The sequence below is a fragment of the Anarrhichthys ocellatus genome, unplaced genomic scaffold (assembly GCF_004355925.1).
Source record: "Anarrhichthys ocellatus isolate YVR2014 unplaced genomic scaffold, GSC_Weel_1.0 scaffold24, whole genome shotgun sequence".
NCBI lineage: Eukaryota > Metazoa > Chordata > Actinopteri > Perciformes > Anarhichadidae > Anarrhichthys > Anarrhichthys ocellatus.
Genome location: NW_022280054.1, coordinates 1,963,313 through 1,985,572, shown reverse-complemented (window position 1 = coordinate 1,985,572; position 22,260 = coordinate 1,963,313). Strand labels below are relative to the sequence as shown.

Below are 22,260 nucleotides of genomic sequence, written 5' to 3'. Positions count from 1 at the left end.
CACACACACACAAACTGCAATAGAATTCACATAAGCAAACAATCTGCAATCTACAACAAACTCGGAAGTGCACACTGTCTAAAATATCCCTTTGGGGGAACAGAATACAAAAAGAGCCAGAGAAGCGGAAAGAATTAAACACTGAAATACACTCTCTTCGCCTCTTCTTCTTCCATCTTTCTCTTCTCCTCTTCTTCTTCTTCTCTCACATACACACGTGTGCACATGCTGTCTCTATTGACATGTAGATAAATCAGAGGCAGACCAAGCAGTCACTGATGTGAAATGAAAATGACACTAATCTGCTGTTACCATAACACACAGAGACACATCAATTATTTACACCTACAATAACACCCCTCTCTTCTCTCTTTCTCTTCCCCCTCATCGGTCTTTCTCTATTGTGTAAATCTCACTCAATGGATAGCACAGAGTATGTTTAAAGCTCCCATGTGTTCACCTAAGTGCTGTGGTTGGGTGTTTTGAGGACATGTTTATTCTAGTCCTGCCTTTCCTTTTCTTCTGAAATTCAGTGTTTTCGCGGTTTGTCAAGACGGTCTCATGATGGAGAAGTTGGCATTTCTCGTCTACTCCAAAAGCAACATACGTCTTACGCAACCGTTCCCTCACCCAACATCAGTTTTTCTTTGCTTGCTTTGCTTTTTCCATCAATTGCAAAAAAATTAAGAGCGGTTTTAATTGTGTTCATTGAGAATAGTGAATAAAACTTGAAAAGACATGTGGCATTGAGAGAGCATTTGTGTAGAATTGTGTATTGATGTAGGCGTAAAATGAAGAAGTAATAGTGGTACACAAGTTTACATCCATGTTAGGTGGACAAGGCATTGTGTGGAATGTAAGGTTTATCTTTTTGGCAATTGTGGCAATCTTGTCTTGTTTTGTTATTACACCACTGAAATATTTATCTGTGACCTGGTAAAACATAGTGTAACAGTGTAAGAGAAAAGTAGTAGAGCCTTTACGTCAGTGAACTGATTAAGCACAGAACCTGTCAGTTACACAGTAAATCTATCTAAAGAACATTAGCCACCATAAGCTACAGGTCATACCAGACCAAGTAAGGCTGTAGCAGCAAAACCTCTGAGTGTATTGAATTCAGCAAAGGTGCATTTTATGGCTTATGAATTCAGCTCTCGACTTGTATGAGGGCCAATTGCACCATTTGTCTTTCAAAAATTCACTCAGAAATCCTTACTTTTTCAACATAGACATATATTATTTAGGCATAGAGAAGACAGAAGAAAGTGAACAAAGCCCTATAGTGGACATTATGAAACTGTAATGAAAACAAACAAATGGATTTATCTATACAGCATTTGACACCCTCTTTCCATAGACCCTCACAATGCTTTACATGCAAATGACATGGCTTTGTTATAATATGTTACTCAGATATGCTGACTAACGTATCCTTCTCGCCTCTCCTACCTGTTCCCTCTCTGCTGTCCTCCACAGGTAACCGTTTTTTCCTGACCACATTTGGCGCTCTGTATATCTCAGAAGTTCAGAAGGAAGATGCTCTGTCCACCTACCGCTGCATCACAAAGCACAAGTACAGTGGAGAGACTCGCCAGAGCAATGGAGCCAGGCTCTCTGTTATGGGTAGGCAACGTAAAGTTATCATTTCCTTTCATTGTAGTTGCTAAATGCCAATCAAAGCATGACTATATGAGCAGTGACTTTTCTTTGACACTTGTATTCTTCAAAAAATGTACAAGACAGCTGTTTCCTCTGTTTCTAGTCTTTGTGCTAAGCTAAGCTAACCATCTGCTAGCAGCAGCTGCATAGTTACCCTATAGACATGACATTGGTATCTATCTTTTCATTAAACTCTCAGCAAGAAAGTGAATACATTTATTTTTCAAACTATTCCTTTTAAGGATCTAAAAATTGGTTAAAGTACAGATTTTTCTGAATGAATATATCGTTATGGACGTGCTTCATCTACAGACCCTACGGAGTCCACCCCGTCACTGCTGGACAGTTTCCAGTCTGGTGAGGTGCAGGTGGGGCAGAGTGTGGAGCTGCCCTGCATCGCTTCCGGATACCCAAACCCCACCATCCGTTGGCTAAAGGATGGTCGGCCATTACCTGCAGACTCCCGCTGGACGCGGCGTACCTCTGGCCTCACCGTTTCCGATTTGAGGCTCGAGGACAGTGGCAACTACATCTGTGAGGTCACCAACAGCTTTGGCTCCAAAGAGGTGACAGGTCACCTCAATGTCATAGGTGAGTAAAGGACTGAAAACAGTATAGCAGAGTAATAAAATACCAAGATTCAGCACACGACAAAGCATCACTGATTTCTTAATTCATCCGTTGGTCCACAATGACAAGTACAGTTGGAGTGAAAGAGTGAGATGAATGTGATGTCAGGTGTGATGGAGACATCATTTAAGCTCTGTTGGCTTTGCCCTGGGCCCATGCCTCATACACTCCCCTCTCCAAACCACCCTTGTCTGGACCGAGCGTGAGCTTGATCCCCATGGATGGCTCGTTCCCCAGCAGTGCTAACCAAACCCCAGCGAGGCATCACTACGGTGACAGAGCAGAACAGTGGTCTTGCAGGCCCCGTCCTTCTCTTTACTTAGGATGTGAGCGCGGGAGGGAGAGATGTATGAATGAACGAGATGTGAGGCGGTGACGCTGGTAGAGAAAATGGTACACTTGTGAAGGGAAAAGGGGGGAGGAGGGGGAGAGAGGAGACGTGGTTGGGAAAGGGTGAAGTCAGTGGACACTGCGCAGACAGGCCACAGGGCACATCACAACACAACCCACAAACCTCCTATGACAGAGCATAGAAGGTGGTACACATACACACACATTTGGACACACACTTACAGTAGATGCACTTATTGCCCATGAAGAAAGCCTTACACTTGCATGGTCACTCCCTGACACACATGCTCACACACATTCAGCAGCCTAAAGCACTCAACACCAGCTGCTTTATTGCTCACTGACATTTTCTCCCCTTTCTTTCTTTCTGTCTCGGTTTTGCTCGCCGCTTAGCAGACACCCTCACACACAAAAAGCAATGGCAGAAATATCGACACACAAACAACAAAAATACGATCACACCAATATAGGATTTAGGTTGCCTGGCCTGTCCCAGTTTCAAATTGCTTTCGTTCAGCAATACAAGTAGTGCCACCAAGTTCGGTGCCTTGTGTTTAGATATTAACTTGTGAGTGAGAAGGTATGACTGACAATTATAAAAAAGCACCTTCTTGTCTGTTTTTTTTTAATCTCTGCCTGGTTGTCTCGTCTCTAGAGCCACTGCGGGTCACCTTGTCTCCCAAGAACCTGAAGACGGGGATCAGCAGCACAGTCATCCTATCCTGTGCCGTCCAGGGTTCCCCGAACTTTATGGTGTCCTGGTACCGTAACACAGAATCTGTCCTGCCCGATCAGCACTTTTCCATACAGGGGGCTCACAATGAGACATTGTTCATTTCCGCTGCACAAAAGAGACACTCGGGAGCTTACCAGTGCTTTGCCACGCGCAAAGGCCAGACTGCCCAGGACTTCTCCATCATACTGCTCGAAGGTGAGGACACCATGTCGGTATAAAATCATCAATGTATATATAACAAGAACTGTCAAAGGTCCAGTTTATGTAATGCCTATACTTAATGTGGAGTTGTGTGTCTGTTACTGGAATATGTTTTTTCAGTTTTGTCCGTATTTTGACAAATTATTGTGAAGAGGACAAGGGAGAACTGATCTCCATTTATTCAGTGGGTAATAACAATGACAATTGCATATTATGGTAATACTAGCCCTGGGACAGATTGGCTATATTATGTTACACTTCCTGTTACAGACATGAGGTGTTACTTTTTTATTTGGTGCCGTACAGTAAAAACATTTTTCATATGCTTCTGAGTATTGTGATTTAGTCTATTATTTTTTTTCAACCAAAAGGCTGATTTGAATCCAGTGTAACACTCTGTTACCATTTGTTTCTATATTCACACCTTACATCTCTTGTCTTTTGATTGTTTCTCAGATGGTACACCCCGCATTGTCGCCTCCTTCAGTGAGAGGGTGGTGGTCCCGGGTGAACCGTTTTCCCTGATGTGCGCTGCCAAAGGAGCACCTCCTCCCACCATCACCTGGACCCTGGACGACGAGCCTATTGCCCGGGACCTGTCGCGTGTCAGAACCAGCCAGTACACGCTCTCGGACGGCAGCACCGTGAGCCACGTCAACATCAGCAGCCCGCAGATTCGCGATGGAGGAGTGTATCGGTGCGCCGCACGAAACTCGGCCGGTAGTGCCGAGTACCAAGCGCGCATAAACGTAAGAGGTGCCTGTCTACTTTTCAATATCAGTCATACAGCGGCTTTTTATGGCCTGACCCCTACCCTGACCCATATCCTATCCTCTACCCTTCTATATCTCTATCTCTAAGTCTGTATGTGTTTTGCTTTACTGTATATTTTTAGTTCTTCTCTATCTTTCTTTTTTCTATTGTCTGTCAATCTGTCAATCTTTACACTTATATAATAATTATTTTCAGCCATCAGTGTTTTGTTCCTCAAGCAGCACATACACATATGTTGTCTGTCTCATTATGTCTGTCTTTCTTGTATTCTGTTGCTGTCCTGTTGTTTAGTTTACTGTAGCTCTGCACCTCAGACTTTGTGAACGCACACATACATATGAACACCACAAGAAAACAAATACAAATACTCATCCGCCTACTGTAGATACCTGTATGCTCACATACATAAAGAGTAAGACAGTAGTTTAAAGGCCGACCAAATGTTCCAATAGAGAGATTGTAGCTGAACATATGGAGAGAAAGAGTGGCTAAATGAGAGGAAGCAAGATTAAGGGAACGTGAGACAAATGGATGAAGAAACTTTAGAAGAGAAAGAAACAGATGGCCAGATGGAAGAGAGAGAATAGATGGAATGAGAGAAGAGGGGAGGAGTGCCAGTGTCTGCTGGGGGAGTGATGGTGAACTCTGGTGACAGGACTGGTGAAGTCACTGTCGTCAGAGATGACACTGATGAGGAGTGACACCGATGGACAGGGCTGTATCACTGTCTCCATGTCTCGCTCTCTCCCTCTCTCTCTCTTTCACATACACACACACACGCACACTTTTCTCTGTCCTTTAGTGAGATGTATGGTTGTGACATGCGAGTCTGCTCTAAGGAGACATGCCAGAATGATCATCGGAGTAAGAATGACCTCAATTGCCAGAGACCTTCAGCCCTGCATGCAATACACATCCAGCCAATACACACATGCATAACCACACATGAAAAAGCAGTAACACACTATGCTTGCCCACTGACTGAAGTGTGATACACTTATCTCATTCAGTCAAAGGCCAAAAGCAGAGATACTAAGCCACACAGACAGTAGTTGAACACGCATGCACGTGTATACTGTTTATGTGTCGGCGTGTGTGTCTGTGCGACGGTGCTACTGAATAATACATCTTTCACTCGTCAGAGCTGTGACTTCAAAGCTCAGCACACGCTGAGAAAGGGAGGAGAGAGAAAGAGAGAGAGAGAGAGAGAGAGAAGTGGGTAGGAGGGCTCGAAGGAGAGACAAAAACAAAGATAGAAAGAAGAACAATGGTGAGAAGGTCACAGAAGAATTGACAGATGATTGAGTGATAGCTCCCAGTGTCCTCCAGTAATGCTAAACACATTTTGTGTCCGTCCGACTTACTGTCCGGCTGCCGGTCCACATCCTTCAGTCTCTCTTTTGGCAATGATACATGAGCAACATATTGAGGCAGTCAAGCTTCATTTTTGTTATACATTTATGTTTTTAGCATTCACATGGATTTTGTTCCTGTTAGTCTACTGTATCAATTACCTGTTGTGGTCAGTATTGCTCATTCTCATTGTCACTCAAATGACTATAGCCCACGTAGCAGGACCTTCTTAGAGTTCACAGCACAGAGCACATGTTCGTTTGTTATAACAGAGAAAACAATGCATTTGTTACACTACGCAATCATGAGAAATGCACTTTGTCCATGTCCCACAGTGAATAAAAAGTGCTTTGCACACATGCGAATGTAAACAATTTCTGATTAGGTTGTTAAAGCCAATGAGTACTGCATTGGAGGGGTGCGACGGAATTACGATCCTGCAGGTCCTGCAACACCCAACACAAATCTGGCAGGTGCAGGATACATTTACTGTAATATATGTCTGGCATCCCTGCATTAAGTTTGATTCTGGTACTCGGGGAAACAAAGATAACTGTCAGAGAAACGGGGGCGTTTTCCCTAATATTTTGACCCACTTTTAGTTCCCCCTGCCTAAAGCGGAAAGGTTTTAACTTTTAAAGGCAATTGATAAGGCTTATTTTAGTTCACATCTTTTTAAAGGTTGCTTAAAAAACAGCTGAGTAACTGTATTGCTGTTGACTTTAAAATCTTACAGTGTCTGACTAAACTGATTTTCAACAGAAAACAGTTGGTCAGAAATTGTGCAGGAGTATGCAGGCGCTCCTTCAGAAAAACTTCAGAATTTAAGCTGCTTTTTCACATTAAGATAAGACACTCAAACCTCTCTCTCTTCCCGTACCCTTACATGCTTTTTTTCCTCTTCTGTCTCTTCCCTACTGCCCAACTCCCTTCCCTGTCACCCCTCCCCTTTATTTCTAAAATTCCACAACCTGCCTCTGACAACATCAACTAATAATCTTATCATTTTCCCCTCTCTTTTCTTCCTCTGGTCAACACATCTCATTTTCTTTCTCTCCATATTTCTCCCTCTGCCCATCTCTCTCTCTCTTTCTCTCTCTGTGTGTCTCTCTCTCTCTCTCTCTCTCTCTCTGTCTCTCTGTCTCTCTCTTTCTCTCTCTCTCTACCCCCATTAGGTCCTCCGAGGATTCGGCCTATGAAAAACATCACTGCAGTGGCGGGAAGAAACTCTTTCATAAACTGCCGTGTGATTGGGTACCCTTATTACTCAATCAACTGGTACAAGGAGGGGCTTCTGCTGCCTGACAATCATCGCCAGGTAGATTTCGCTTTCTGCATTTTTGCTCAAAGAAAATAGAAATGTATCATAACTTATTTTCCATACAGCACTGTATAACATGAATATACAGTATGTGGTTACATAAATCCTATCCTCTAGTGTTGTTTAAAGGTCACTAAGTTGTGGTTTGACCATCTAAATTACAATTTTAGCAACTGATCATCTGGCATCATCTCATTCAAATTCACAGCTCATGTAAACCCATGTATGAATAAAAAGACCATCCATGTAACACCTCTGAGTGTAACACTGCTGATTACTGTTCAGGTGGTGTATGAAAATGGGACTCTGAAGCTCAGCGACGTTCAGAAGGGGATGGACGAGGGGGCCTATGTCTGCAGCGTTCTCATCCAACCACAGCTGTTTATCACGCAGACTGTCTATATCACTGTCAAAGGTCAGTTGATCATTTTGAAAATAATAACTTTGTCAGAGTTTCACACTTTCTTTTACTTGGCTAGGATGGAGAGTCACACAGATATCTCTAAAAGCATGCATAGCACAGTAGTATATAAGTAAGTACTTATTAGAGGTTTGCCCCATGAAGAGAATAAACTAAGTCAAATGATTATAGAAATGTAATTTATATGAGTCTCGCTGTTTTTTACTGGGAAATGAATATGAATGTCAAAGAGGGTGATTGTAACACTGATGGAGAGTGAGTAAGACTGGTTTTGAAGCAGGAGGGTGTGAGTGAAACAGAGAGAGAGGAAAGAAGAAAGCTGTATGCATTGCCTCTAATAACCCCTGATTAAGGGGCGGAGTGGCCGAGTGCGCTGTTTCAACCACTCCGCAATTACATGGAGCATAATTTGTGTGCATGCATGCCACACGCATGCATAAATGTGTGTGAATTGCATTGTGTGTTTGTGTGCTGCATACATTTTGCATATCTGTATGCTATGTTGGTCAGCTCGCCACACAGCATGATAGCGTGACATGTTAGTTTTAAGAAGTTGTGAGTTTGGGTTGTGTGGGTTTTGAATTGACATTAGCAGATGTGTGAAATTTTTGGTGGTCAGGTGTCTTCGTAGTGTTTTTTCGTGCATACATGCACATGCGTGTACACAAGTGCGCTTTCGTGGACATGCAGATGCTCGTGTGTATGTGCATTGGCTGCATGCGAGTGTGGGTATGTGCTTGTATGAATGTGTGTTCGTCATGTCTCTGATTTAATTAGATGAATTTTAACGAGGCCCAGATTAAATCCCCCAGATGTCTCAGCTGTAACCCCCCCCCAACCATAACCACCACCCTCCCTTCCTTCTCCACTCTAAACCACCGCCATCACCTCCGCCGTTCTCCATAGCAACACCGTTCTTCCCCCTGCGGATGGGGCTCTAATTAGAGCAGCTATTATGGGCTGGCTTTAGCAGGGCAGGGTGGGATGGAGTGGAAGGATTGGTAGGGGGTACAGGCGGCTAAAAAGTGGGTAGGCTAGTAGGCCAGGCGGTGGTGTTTTGGAAGCTTTCGGGGTCCAGGCTTAGATGACAGACTCAAGAAATCCAATGGAAAGATAGACTACTAGTTTAACAAAAATGATTCTGATCCATGTCCTCTAAAATAAATCTCACTCTTTCTTAATGTCTCCCTCTTTTGTATCTTTCTACATCCACCTCTTTTCCCATTGCATCACTTACCCTCCCACCTCATGTCCTTTTGGTGCCCCCAAATCTTCAATGTATGTCTACCCATATTCTCCCTGTGTCTTTACATCTCACTTTCTCTCTTTCTTTATCCTTCACTTATTCATATTTTGCCTCAAATCTCTGTCTTCACCTCTTACTCACCCCGCTCATTTAAAAAACCCTCTAACTGTTTTCATTCATCTTTTCTTTCTTTATTTCCACTGCCTATTTGCCTTATTCTGTCTTCACTCTATATGCCCTTTATTTCACCCTGTTGCCTGTCCTTGCCTTTTTCTCTCCCCCACTCTCCTTTTCATCATGTATTTCCTCACTTGATCTGCCTGTTCTCTCTTTTACTCATCTCCTTTTATCTCGTTTCACTATTTCCCCCCCAATTACTTTGTCTCTTACATTTCTATTTACTCTCTCTTCCTCTCTACACATCTTACACCATATCACTCTCCTTCCTTCACCTCTCTTGCTTTACTCTTTCATCCTCCCCTTCTCTGCCTCTCTCAGTTCCTCCACTGATCCAGCCATTTGACTTTCCTCCGACTTCCATTGGTAAACTGATGTACATTGCCTGCGTGGTGTCGTCTGGAGACATGCCCATACGCATCACATGGCGCAAGGACGGGCAGGAGATCGTGGCCTCTTCTGGCATCACCATCGACACAAAGGAGTTCATGAGCTCTCTCCAGATATCCAAGGTGTCGCTCAAACACAATGGCAACTACACCTGCATTGCCAGCAATGATGCTGCCACTGTCAGCACGGAGAGGCAGCTCACAGTAACAGGTAAGAAAGGAAGGAGTGAGAGATGATTGTTAATACAAAAGTGAGATTAAGAAAGGGTTTAAGGGGAAAGGGAGGGGGTTATTTTAAAATAGCACTGCAGTAATTTAGTATTGCACTCAAATAAAGTTGGATGACTTCGTAGATTTCAAAAAGTAGTCAAAATTGAAGCAGCAAGGCTTATATATCTTGACTCTATGTCCTTGTTATGGGTTACACTGGATACTTAACTTCCCATAATGCAGCTCAGTAGCATTTATTAGACCATCTTTGCTAGTAAAAACCCTCATCTTTCAAATTTCATGACCTCCAGGGTAGACTTTCTGTGAAGCTGAGTGATTGAGTCATTTTGTCAGACTCTTCAGAGCCTCTCACAGAAACGACTATTCAACTCTTTCTTCCTGTGTACTTCCTCCTGTGGCTAGTACTTTTGATATATAAAATCAGCAGTGGTGGAAAGTAACATTTACTCAAATACTACTACCTAACTACAGTTTTGAGATACCTTTACTTAACTGTACTATTTCGATTTTATGGTACTTTACAGAGCCGACCTAGACCAATTTGGTGCCCAAGGCAAGATTTTAAGTGGTGACTCTAGCAATACTGCCTATGCCTCTGGCTCTGGTACTTTTTACTTCTTCTCCACCACCTTTTAGTCCACTGCATTTATTTAACAGCTGTAGTTACTTTGCAGATTAAGATTTTAAAAATTAAGATTTTACATTAAATATTAGTTTGAAAAATATGTTTAAGATTAAACCTGGGGTTCCCAACTTTTTTATATGTTTATATATGTTTTACACGTTTTATACTGTTATACTATATATATATATATATATATATATATATACATATACAGTCTATATATTTATATATTCTGTATATGATATAAAAATACAATCCACGGGTCGGCAACCTTTTTGATGCCATTTTTTAAATTTCTGGTTAATCAGTGTTCTATTAACATCAAGTTTAATTATGACACCACATCAACATTTAAACGGATCTGTAATTCTATTCCATCCATATAGGAAATATGCATAGCAATATTTGAAAAAAAAAAAGATCCTTCTCCTATAATCAGAACGTCCTAATGAACACATCCACATCTGAGTTGAAATCATGAACTCTACCAACCTTCCACCAATCTTGTTAATCAGCAAAAAATAAATCAAACTACCCTAAATAACCGTGCAAAGGCCAATGGCTGTGAAATAGGTAATTTGGCATGAATCTGCACTTTTCCTATTTCCCAAAAAATCTCTTGCACATTGTGCCATTGCTAAGCTTCTGAGTTCCAATGGTGGCACACGTGTCTAAGGTTGCCTACCCCTACTATAATAAGTCACATATAATAATATAATCAGTAGCATCAGTCACATTTACCTGCAGAACCAGCGCTGTTACTTTTCATTCTTTGATGTGTGATGATGTTGATTTTCTTTAATTGCTTTACTGGTACGTTTACTGAAGTAAATGATCTGAATACTTCTTCAACCACTGAAAATCAGTGGAATGCCCCTTTAACTGGATCCTACATTTATTCCATATCATAATAAAATAATAATGAACACAGCAGATGGGGATTTTTAATTTAGTGTTACATCAGTATGGTTGATGATGTTCTGACTGAAATACTGTTTACTGGCACTGCAGGCAACATAAAATGTGGTTCCAGCGTGGGAAAGAACCCCCAAATTAATTTTTTTTGTCTTTTTATTCACGTCTTCTCTCATTTCTCCAGTGCCTCCTCGTTTTGTGGTTCAGCCCAATAATCAGGATGGGATCTATGGAAAGGCTGGGATCCTAAACTGTTCAGTAGATGGATACCCTCCTCCTAAAGTCATGTGGAAGCATGCCAAAGCTGCACTAGGTACATGACCTGTCCTTCATCATTTATCTACAGTATGTAGATATATATTAGTCAATTTCCGTTAAAATTTAGAGATCCTCAGTTACTTTACAGTTCATCATAATCTTCTCTTTCTGTCTAGCGGGTATTGGGAATCCACAGCAGTACCACCCTGTGCCTCTGACGGGCCGTATCCAGATCATGAGTAACGGCTCTCTACTCATCAGACATGTTCTAGAAGAAGATCGTGGATTCTACCTCTGTCAGGCCTCCAATGGCGTTGGCTCGGACATCAGCAAGAGCATGGTCCTCACCGTTAAGAGTAAGTATACAAACTCCAACGAGCTAATGTAGCAGAGCATGAGTGTTTCAGGGCATGGATGACTGCGGTAAGGCCATCTGGGATGCTCCGGCTGTATCGGTCTCTACGCACACACACACTTGCTAACTGTGTCAAACCAATGAGCCAGCTCGCACTACTCTCCCTGTGCTCTCTGGGCATGAACATACACCCATGCACACTAATGAATTGGTGACACAAAGGTGACCATGGACATAAGAGCACAACAATAAAGAACAGCGAGAGAATGAAGGGTGTGTGTGTGTATGCAGTGAGAAAGCGAGCGATTGATCTTTTGACTCTTGGGATCTGTCTACAGACAATCAAAAACACGTTGAGCTTCATCATTATCTGCAATCAATCTCTCTCATCCTGCCCTTGCTGTCAGTACCATCCTATGTAATGGAAAGGGAACATACATGGGGGAAATGTGCATGCACATACACACACACAGACTGTCAACATCAGGTTGAGCATTATAAGAGACTTTGTAGCATGCAAAACCAAGAACTTACAAATCAGCTTTACCCACAAAAGAGACGTTAATGCATAATTCCTGGCTTCTTTTGACACTTCACACACAGACGCATATTACCAGGTGCACATAAATACAACCACTAGTTTCATCATGTTCTGCTATCACAAGCCCCCCCCCCCCCCGTCTCTCTCTCTCTTTCTCCTACTGGTGTTAGTGTTATTGATTGAACCGTTCCTCTCCTCTGCCTCCTTCAATTCTGTCTGTTTCGCTCAGCGGAGAAGGAGGAAAAGAGGGAGGGTGCGATGAATAAGTGATGAAAACAAAACAGCAGAACCCTCCTCAGATCGGTATTGTGCGTGTGTGTGCGATTGAGTGTGTGTTGGCCAGAGAAGATTGTGAGTGATCTTATGTGTAGAGTGCACACGAAAGGTAGTGTATCGTTTTTTGCCTGTTCATTCCCCTAGACCCTGGTGTAACTATTGGAGAATGAGAGAGGAGGTTTATTGACTTTACCTCATTGACCATAGCTCTTCATTACTCTACTACTGCAATGGAACTTGGCCACTGTGAACTCCACCTTTTTAACTGCCGGCTGTCCCACCCTCTTATCCTCTTCGGTCTTTCACTTCTTTCTCCCTTTCCATCTAAACCCTTCTTTCTATCCACTTACTTCTACTTTTCCTTCCCCCTCTCCCTCTTTTATCTCTGTCATCTGATGTCCCCTCATTAATCTGTTTACCGTCACCATTTCCTTCATGTGTTCTCACCTTCTCTTTTTCTCACACCTTCTCCTTCCAGTCCCAGCTATGATCACCAGTCACCCCAACACTACCATGGCTAAGAAGGGTCACTTGAAGGAGCTGAACTGCACAGCCAGGGGAGAATGGCCCATCATCATCCGCTGGGAGAGAGGCGACACAGTCATTGACCCTGACCGCAACCCCCGATACTCCATTATCACCAGTCCCAATGAGAAGACAGACGAGGTGTTGTCTACACTCAAGGTAAGAAGTTCTTACCTATGGCAGAGCATCTAATTGAAGAAATCAGACAGCAATGTCTTTATGACAACATTTAATTGACAAATAGATAGCTGCCCCTTTTCTCTTTTGTCCGTTTGAGCCCTGTTGTTCTGAGTCAAGGAAGTGCAAAGCACATTTCTAGTTTGCTGTAATCTCACCGTTATTGTGTGTGAAATGAGAATCCACTATCATATCTGTCTCCTGTCCGTGTGTTAGAGGTCATTAAAGGTTTGTAGCAGTCATGAGCTATCTAATTGATTGACATCAGTGTTCTCCCCACCACGACATATCATCAGTTTGGTATTGGAGTCTGGACTAGCTTGCCTTCCACGGTAGCTGGATTGTCTTGATGTCACGAGATTGACACAAGAATCACGGGATCATATATTACACGCAATACATCTTGTCAGGCTTCAAATATTGTGTGTCTTGGAAGCCATGGACTGGACAAATAAGCGTCCTGTGAGTAGCTGCTGGCGGCTCCGGGCGTGGCTTAGGTCTGTGTGACATAGGCGACTGTTCATTCTTAACAGCAATGGCAACTCTTGAAGAGTTTAGCGTTGATGCTGCAATAGCATCAGTTATATAAGAAGAGGACAATATTTATACATCGAAAGAGAAGTAAACAACAGCACTGAAGGCTTTTCTCCATGGAGAAGATGTTTTTTCTCTTCTCCCGACCGGCAACAGTTTGATTGACAGATGGTTCATCCAATCACCTGCCAAGTAGTTTATGAAAATGCCTGCCCTTTTTCCAAACAGTTTCCAATTACGGCTTCTCGGATGGTTCTGTGCAACAAACCATCTGGCGAGTCAGGTTCCAGACCAGCATCTCCAAAGGGGAAATTTATGTTCATCTTGGGACATCCAGAGTTGCTATACAGCAGACTTCTGATACAAAATATATGATTCCTATTTTTTAAGTGCAGGCAAAACATGCTTGAATGGGGTTTGTGACTTATTGCACCTCTCCTCCCAATGCAATGTATGGTGAGTCACCTAAATACCAAACATGCATGGTTGAGAAGAAACTCTCACAGGCCCTTCTCCATCACAAAGGTGTACTTTACACACAAAGATAGAGTTCTTTGTCTCTTTGGCATTTGTCTTTCTACATTTCTCCCTACAGCTAAAGCCAGCAGAGCGTGAGGATTCTGTCTTCTTCTCCTGTCATGCCATTAACTCTTATGGAGAAGGACGTGGCCTTATCCAGCTCACTGTGCAAGGTACTGTAACGATTCCTGTCAAATGCAGGTACCATCACAGTATATTGATAAAAGCTACACAAACCTGCTTGTCCCTCTTTCCCACTAAAATATCTCTCTTTTTATGCTATCCTCTTTATCTTTACCTTTATCTTTCCTTCCTCCCTTCACTCGCGCTCTCTCATTTAAATCCTCAGAACCCCCGGACCCTCCGGAGTTGGAGGTGCGTGAAGTGAAAGATCGCAGTATGAATCTCCGGTGGACACAGAGATTTGATGGAAACAGCGTCATTACCTCCTACGATATTGAGTATAAGAACAAGACAGGTAAGTAAAAAGAGTGTATTCTTCATTTTGCAGAAAATGAAGATAGAATAGTTAATCTAACAGTTGAATAATATGCTGAGCTGTTTGTTGATGATTCTTTTCTTTATTTTAAACACTACTGAATGTATTGATATTGACTGTCGATGTCAAAATACAAACTAAGATTTCAAGAGTTGTATGTGACTATTCTGCAGGAAGATTATAGGGAAATAACACTTAGGTTGTGTTTGAAATTGCATACTAACATATTATGTACTACATACACAAGCAGTGTGTAATGCATACTTCCTACTAAATTAAAGATTATGACTTATTCCATTAAACTCACATCTCATACTCAGAAGTTCTCGCTAATCTGGTATCCATCTGGGCATTTCTCATGTACACAAAATCCACATACAATGCAGTTAGAACGCACAACATATTCAAATTCATGTCATACTTAGTATAAATAGTATGTTAGTGTGAGATTCCAAATGGCCTTAATATTGTATAGGACTGAAAAAATACAAATCCTCAAAGTGGGAAAAATAGTGGAAAACTGTTTAAGTCAATACTCTCTTTTTTTTTGGCAGATACATGGGAGCTGAAGCATGCCACTCGAAACATCTCTCCCACAAACAATCAGGCAAACATAGTGGACCTTCACCCTGCCTCTGTCTACAGCATCCGCATGTACTCCTACAATGTGATAGGCAAGAGCGAGGCCAGTAAGGAGCTCACCATCAGCACAGAGGAAGCGCGTAAGGATCTTGACAGCACTGCACTTATTTGAGCACATATTTCACTTTGGATTGTTGTATTAGCTCCCAGTCACTGCACCTGTGCCAACGCCGAGATATGTCCTTGGATATTTGTATTAAATTCCATTTCAATAAAACTGAGAAAAACATCTTTGAAAGTTGTAGATTAGAATATTTAGGCCATGAGACTTATGAAAACATGAAAGCCATACAATGTTCTCTCTCTCTCTCTCTCTCTCTCTCTCTCTCTCTCTCTCTCTCTCTATGCAGAGCCGGATGGTCCTCCTATGGAGGTGATCCTACAGCCGGTAACCTCTCAGAGTATCAGGGTCACCTGGAAGGTAAAGTATAAGAATTGTCTGTTTCTAACAGCTATGTACTTCCTCAAAAATGATTTGTTTGTGTAACACTTAATCACATGTTTGCTGCCTGTAAAGTCCTGATTCCTTTTCAGTGTAAGTAGTTTGTGAGGTGGGTAAACACACACTATGAATAAGAATAGATGATGTCAGTACTATATTTCCGTTTTCTATTCTCCAGGCTCCCAGGAAGGAGCTGCAGAACGGGGTGATCCGAGGTTACCAGATCGGTTACAGAGAGAACGGTCCGGGCAGTAACGGTCAGTACAGCATTGTGGAGATGAAGGCCACTGGAGACAGTGAGGTCTACACACTGGACAACCTGAAGAAGTTTGCCCAGTATGGTGTGGTTGTCCAGGCCTTCAACAGAGCCGGCACAGGGCCCTCTAGCTCAGAGATCAATGCTACAACACTGGAAGATGGTGAGAATCACAATATACAGCACATACAACATAGCTCATCTTGTATGAAAGGGATTCATTGCCTCATGTTCTGTTTATGAGTCTAAATATGGGTTAGTGATCAGCAGCAATAAGGGAAATAAGGTTAAGTTGCATTGAATACAATGGAAGAATAAACGGTCAGACCTATGAAATATAACCCTCTGTTTGTTTGGCTTTGATTCATAGTTACTGCACTTTTTTTGTTGCCATTGTTCTTTTTGCTGTCTCACTGCCTGATCTATGTCAAATCATGCCATGCTTTGTAACCTAAAATGACTACATGCTCTCTCTCTCCTCTCAACAAGACTGAATGTTGGCTGCTGGCATCCACATGCTTTTCACAAATACCAAGGACACACATAGTCTCATAGACACAGTACACATTCAGCAGCGCCACAGAGAGGATTGAGTGATCCCTGTATAGTGAGACATGCAGTGATACTGCCATGCACCCTGATGGCTCTGGGGTAGATGTGCAAAATGTTGACTGAATGAACCACAAAAGCACTTAGGGAGCAGAAACCACTTCCTAGGCTGTGCAATCCTGAACAATGTTTGGACAATTTGTAGTCTGCATCTGGCTGTAGGTATGCAAGAAAATACACATAAAATATGTAAGACGAAGTGTAGTAGCAAAATAGCAAAAATAGCAATCTTAAAATCTTTTGAGAGAAATCTTTTTTTCTGAATTACACACCTCTATCCAGATCTGAACCACTAACAAATCTCTTGCTTTTACCAATTTTTACATTTTATCAAATTGTATTAAAATCTGCAAAGAAGTCACTTTCTAAAGCCATATTTTGCATGGCTAGGAAGAAATACTGACATTTAAAAAAAAAATCCTAAATCCCTTAGTTCTTATAAAATATAAAAAGGCGAAAAGGTATGTGAGGTGGAAGGTAGTCTTGTGCTGGTGTAAAGCAGTAGGAGCATGGATCACTTGGACTTTATTTCGTTTTTGGATTGTACATAATTAACTTGCTTTTCCATTGATTACTTTCTTGTAAAGCAATATTTTCTCCAGCATGAATTGACTTTTGGCCAATGAGGAGCTAAATAAATCCAAAACATGCTGACGTATGTTAACAATGCAACGATAAATGGATCTTTAAAAAAAAATCTCATCCTAAATCATTATTATTATATTCTCTTGAGAAAACTTCTTCTTGTACTCTTTATTCTTTAATATTGAGCTGCAGTTAATTCAATCAATCTGTAAGCTGTACACAAAACAGACTTCTTTTTTTTTCAATACATGCCGCATCTCTTAATCTAATCTCTATCATACGACATCCACGTTTGTTTTATCTTCCCCCCCCCCACACACACACACACACACACACACACTAAACAGTTGGCTGAACCCCATTGGTCCAGAGCAGACAGAGCCCTCTAGTTCTTCCCTATGGCTGTCACCGTGGCGACAGTGATATTGATGGCCATTATGATAATAGTGATAACAACAAGCATACTAAAAATAATTATAATTAGCTCGTCTCTCTGTCTGTCCCTCTCTCTCTCTCATGTTCCCTCCACTGCTTCCTGCTGTAATTATCCACAGCTGAGCATATTGTCTCTCTGCTCCCTCTTTTCATCTTTTTCTGCCCTTCTCTTGTCCCCCTTGCTTTTAACTCTCTTCCTCCCTTCTTCCTCTGCCCCTCGCCCCCATCTCCTCCTCCCTGTAGCCCCAGTCCAAAACAGCTTTTCATTATTTCTGTTCCTGTATTCTCCATCTTTTTTTTGTAAAAAAATGATTAACGCAACAACCTTTGCCCTGATTTGTTATACTTTTTTCTTAACCCTTATGTATCTGTATTCCTTCATCGGTTTAGCTCTACTGTTGACAATTTGGAAGCACTTGAATCCAGCTCACATGTTTTGTTCATATCTTCTTTCTATCCATATATCTCTTCTCATAAAGGTGGGATTGTGAAGGGAGAAAAATCTGTGTTTTTTTTGCCTTCTATTTATTTAGCCTAAAGGTTTATTCATGCAAAACCCTGTTTTCTAATCCTCCTTGCTCCTTTCCCTGCCTTCCTCTGTCGTCCTCCCCACCTACTCTCGCTTCACCAGCTGCAGAGAAATTCCCTGGTGGACTTGGCCCAATCTCTCTCTTTCATTGCTCTCTTGTCTTTCACTCAGCTCTCTTCCTCTCTTCCTGCCCCTCCTTCTCTCACAAGTTGACTTCTGTTCATCTTCAACAGTGTGCGTTATTCAAAGCCTGAAAGACTAATGGTCAGCGGTAGCCAATAGCAGAGACACCTGGACTGGTGGGGACAGAAGGAGGCTTGTACAGAGAAAGAGAGATGGTGGTTGTAGAGATGGTCCTATACACCAGGCTGGAAGCATGTTATGAGCTTTTTTATCTATCACTGGCCTGTTTACTCGCCTCAGGTTTGATATGGAAATTTAGGGTTTCAGTGAGGGCGTATTTATTTATTTATTTATTATCAGCTAGCCAATGCAATCCTAATTTTGAGGAGACAACGGCAGCCTTTACAAATAATCACATCTTCCCAAATATTAACCCCACTGACAAAGCGAACGACCAGTCATTACAAACACTTTTCAAACCAACAGAACTTTGCTTTAATTTGTAGATCCAAAAAATATTCAAAGATTCCAAATATGTCAGGGTTAGGCTAAATGTGTATAAAATGATGAAAAAATACCTTTTTATTACAAACATAAACTGTGTACTAATGATGCACAAGACATCTAGAAAATTGGGTTTTTAATATTTCACTCAGTGTAAACATATACCTTCAATGAAGATCTGGAACAAGCCGATATATAAGAATATATGTGTAATGTTGTTGCAGTTTTGAATAAGATCATTTAAAAAAAAAAAAGGAAAATGCTACTTAAGGGTAAGAAACCTGGATATTAAAGGATTCCTTAATTTTCTCTATTTCATATGTATTTAGCTCTGTCATCAAGCAGTGCGATTGTTTTTCACCCTTCAGTAAACAGACCTTTCTTTTTTAATTAAACTCTGTATTACATAATGTTAGACATCAACTGAAGATACGTTGTTCAGATTATCGTAACGTTTCTCTTCTCTCTCTCTCCCTCTTTGTTTTCAGTGCCCAGCCAGCCCCCTCAGAACATCCGAGCCATTTCTGTAACATCAGACGAGGCAGTGATCACATGGGCTGAGCCTCCCAGGATGACACTGCATGGCGTATTGAAGGGCTATCGTGTCGTGTTCTGGACTGTCTTTCCTGATGGAGGTTTGTTGAGTGTGTTTCTGTCATCTTATTTGTGACACCATGATTAATAACAGGTCTGCCCTTGGTCCGAACATTGCACACTTTCTGTCCTTTTCAGAATGGGGTGAAATGCAAAACATCACAACCATCAAGGAGCAGGTGGAGCTCAGAGGCCTGGAGAAGTTTACCAACTACAGCATCCAGGTTCTGGCCTACACCCAGGCTGGAGACGGTGTCCGTTGCAACGTCCTGTACATCCAAACCCGGGAAGACTGTGAGTCCACATTTTATTAGATCTTTCCACACAGTTAAACCAAACAATGAACTGACCCTTTTGTCATTTGCTTTAACACACCTTTGTGGCAGGTCGAAGGGTTTTTGCTTTTAGTTTAGGGCGCAATGGGAGGCAGAGAGGCGCGGGGGGGGTTCTTTGTAAGGCTGAGGTTGCTGATTAAAACCTCTTTGTGCTCTGATGTGCCATTACCAGTGCTAATGAGAATTAAGAAGCCAAAAAGTGTGTGTGAGTGTGTGTGTGGATAAGGAGCCTAAGGGTGTGGGTCTGTGCGTGTGAATATGTGGAAGTGTTGGTGGGTGGTAAGTGTGTATTCAAATGTGTACCGTGTCTTAGCATTGGTGTGCATGTGTGTGTAGATGCGCTATTGTTTGTGTGCAAGTCTAGCTTACCACCCAGTACAAGGAGAGGGATTAATTCTTTGTGGCTTAGAGAGAATTAATTTTGTGCTTACACTGGCGGGCTGTGGATTACATCCGTATCCGCCTCTCCTCTCGTCCCTGGGGCCAGGCAAAGGAGGAGGCGAGCGTCTGGAGATGGAGAAAATGAGGGGAGAAAGGGAGTGCAGGAGAGAGAGGGGGCAGAGATTCTAAGAAGAGCCATTTCAGAAAAGGCCTTTATTCTCTCTTCCTCACTTTATCTCCATTTTATGAGTCAGTCTCACTGCAATAGCTCTTCAAATATGTGTGTTGTGTTAGTCTTTGAGTGTATGTGTGTGTATGTGTGTGTGTGTCTGTGTGTGTGTGTGCTAATCAGGGGCAAGCTGAGTTTCTCTTTTGCCCTGACGCGGGTTGACACTGTGTCCAGGGGCAACCTATTCACATACGTTCAACGTTCTGTGTCTCTTTCGGTCTCTCCCTCCCTTTGTCCTCAGTTGTGTCTGCAGCATATGGAAAAGTGTTTGAAGTGGAATTGTGCAGACAGACAATTCTTAGCCTGCCTTTCTCTCTGTCAGTTTTTTAGACACAAAGACAGTAAGAATAGGAGCAAATACAAATACATCAAAAAATAATGTATGAATCCCTTATAGATCATTGGCTGCAGAACTCCATTCTAACACATAAGCATGTACTGGAGTTTTCTTAAAAAATAGTATATATTAATATACTATACTATACTACCATATAATATATATTCATTAAAAAAAGTACATGTTTTTTTATACAAGCAAGTATCTGGTCAAGTAAGCAATGGTGCACAATGAGTTGTCCATATGGCAACATGATATATGAGAGAAGAAGGTTGCTCGTGTGCACGTCCAACCCCAGGTGGAAACAGGTGCAGAACAAAAGCGGCGAACAAAATGTAAATTGGTTAGTGCGTATTAATTGTCATTCGTATCGTTTAACCATTAATTGGTCGAAAAATGGCTTCTGAAGGCGGGCCTTTTCATGTTGCTTATTTTTTCAAAAAACAAGTCCATGTTTGCTTATAAATGAAGATAGATCATATTAATCAATATTAATTTAAATTCCATTCCTAGTCTGCATGCACACCAAATATTGCAAGCTAAATTGCCCAATAAAGGCTGTGATGATCAAATAATTAAATATATATAAATATAAATATATATATATATTTAATATAGTGGGTACGCATTGATGTTTTTGGTGCTTGCATTTTAATTAACAGGCAACAACAACACATGTACACGTACTGTACAGGCAGATAAATATACCTGGTTCACGTTTTACTCTGCTCTCCATTTCTCTCTTTACAACCCTTTATGATTCAGACCCCGGACCCCCAGCTGGCATCAAAAGTGTGCCCTCCTCTGCCAGCAGTGTCGTGGTGTCCTGGTTACCTCCTCACAAGCCAAATGGAATCATCCGCAAATACACCATCTACTGCTCCAGCCCCGGCTCTGGCCAACCGGTAAGTTACAAGAGGGGTGCAGAGAGTTTCAGGGTTGAGAAGTGAATGAAAGAGAGAAAAGGGGGGAAGAGTACCATCCAAAAATGGCTGGTGATGAAGGGGGAATTATCCTTTATTTATGTGGAATACAGCTTCTGTTATACTTTTTATATGATGCCGAGATAGATTTAGTGATTTAATTATGACGCTGTTCTGCATTTGTATGTTTGTGGATGTGTGTGTGTCTCTCGGTGTGTGTGTGTGTGTGTGTGTGGTCTAGTGCTGCAGTCTCAGCAAGATGTGTGTGTGAAATGAGCTCTCCTAATACCGCAGTGTGTGTGCGTGCAAGCTCGCCCTCCAGCCTCATTTACATATCTGCGTCTCATCACGTTGCCAGGACAACCTCATCTGTTCATCAACGAGGGCAGAAAACAAGCCGACAGAAAACACACACTCTCACTTACGTACACACACACACTCACACATGTACCACACCATGCATATAGAGGTCCATATATATATATATATATAAAATGCAACTAGTGTTTTTATGAAGCATGAATTCAAAAGCAAGAAATGTATCCTGCTTTTGCACACACACACACACACACACACACACACACACACACACACACACACACACACACACACACACACACACA

The 22,260-nt window shown here is 41.9% G+C and overlaps 1 protein-coding gene across 3 annotated transcripts in view; it reads left to right on the top strand.

The window, feature by feature from the left end:
• Positions 1-22,260, top strand: part of dscaml1 (Down syndrome cell adhesion molecule like 1) — a 92,370-nt gene that overhangs the window by 53,729 nt on the left and 16,381 nt on the right. For 2 of the 3 annotated variants that reach the window (XM_031861170.1, XM_031861169.1), the window contains exons 4-21: positions 1,477-1,623; positions 1,972-2,250; positions 3,296-3,571; positions 4,034-4,333; positions 6,880-7,022; positions 7,311-7,440; positions 9,191-9,469; positions 11,214-11,342; positions 11,464-11,643; positions 12,938-13,143; positions 14,291-14,387; positions 14,564-14,692; positions 15,268-15,435; positions 15,706-15,776; positions 15,976-16,216; positions 19,327-19,473; positions 19,571-19,726; positions 21,480-21,619. In XM_031861170.1, the coding sequence (XP_031717030.1) occupies positions 1,477-1,623; positions 1,972-2,250; positions 3,296-3,571; positions 4,034-4,333; positions 6,880-7,022; positions 7,311-7,440; positions 9,191-9,469; positions 11,214-11,342; positions 11,464-11,643; positions 12,938-13,143; positions 14,291-14,387; positions 14,564-14,692; positions 15,268-15,435; positions 15,706-15,776; positions 15,976-16,216; positions 19,327-19,473; positions 19,571-19,726; positions 21,480-21,619 (3,218 nt within the window). Of the gene's footprint in view, positions 1-1,476; positions 1,624-1,971; positions 2,251-3,295; positions 3,572-4,033; positions 4,334-6,879; positions 7,023-7,310; positions 7,441-9,190; positions 9,470-11,213; positions 11,343-11,463; positions 11,644-12,937; positions 13,144-14,290; positions 14,388-14,563; positions 14,693-15,267; positions 15,436-15,705; positions 15,777-15,975; positions 16,217-19,326; positions 19,474-19,570; positions 19,727-21,479; positions 21,620-22,260 lie in introns of those variants that run through there. The other variant, XM_031861171.1, reaches the window with a different exon arrangement.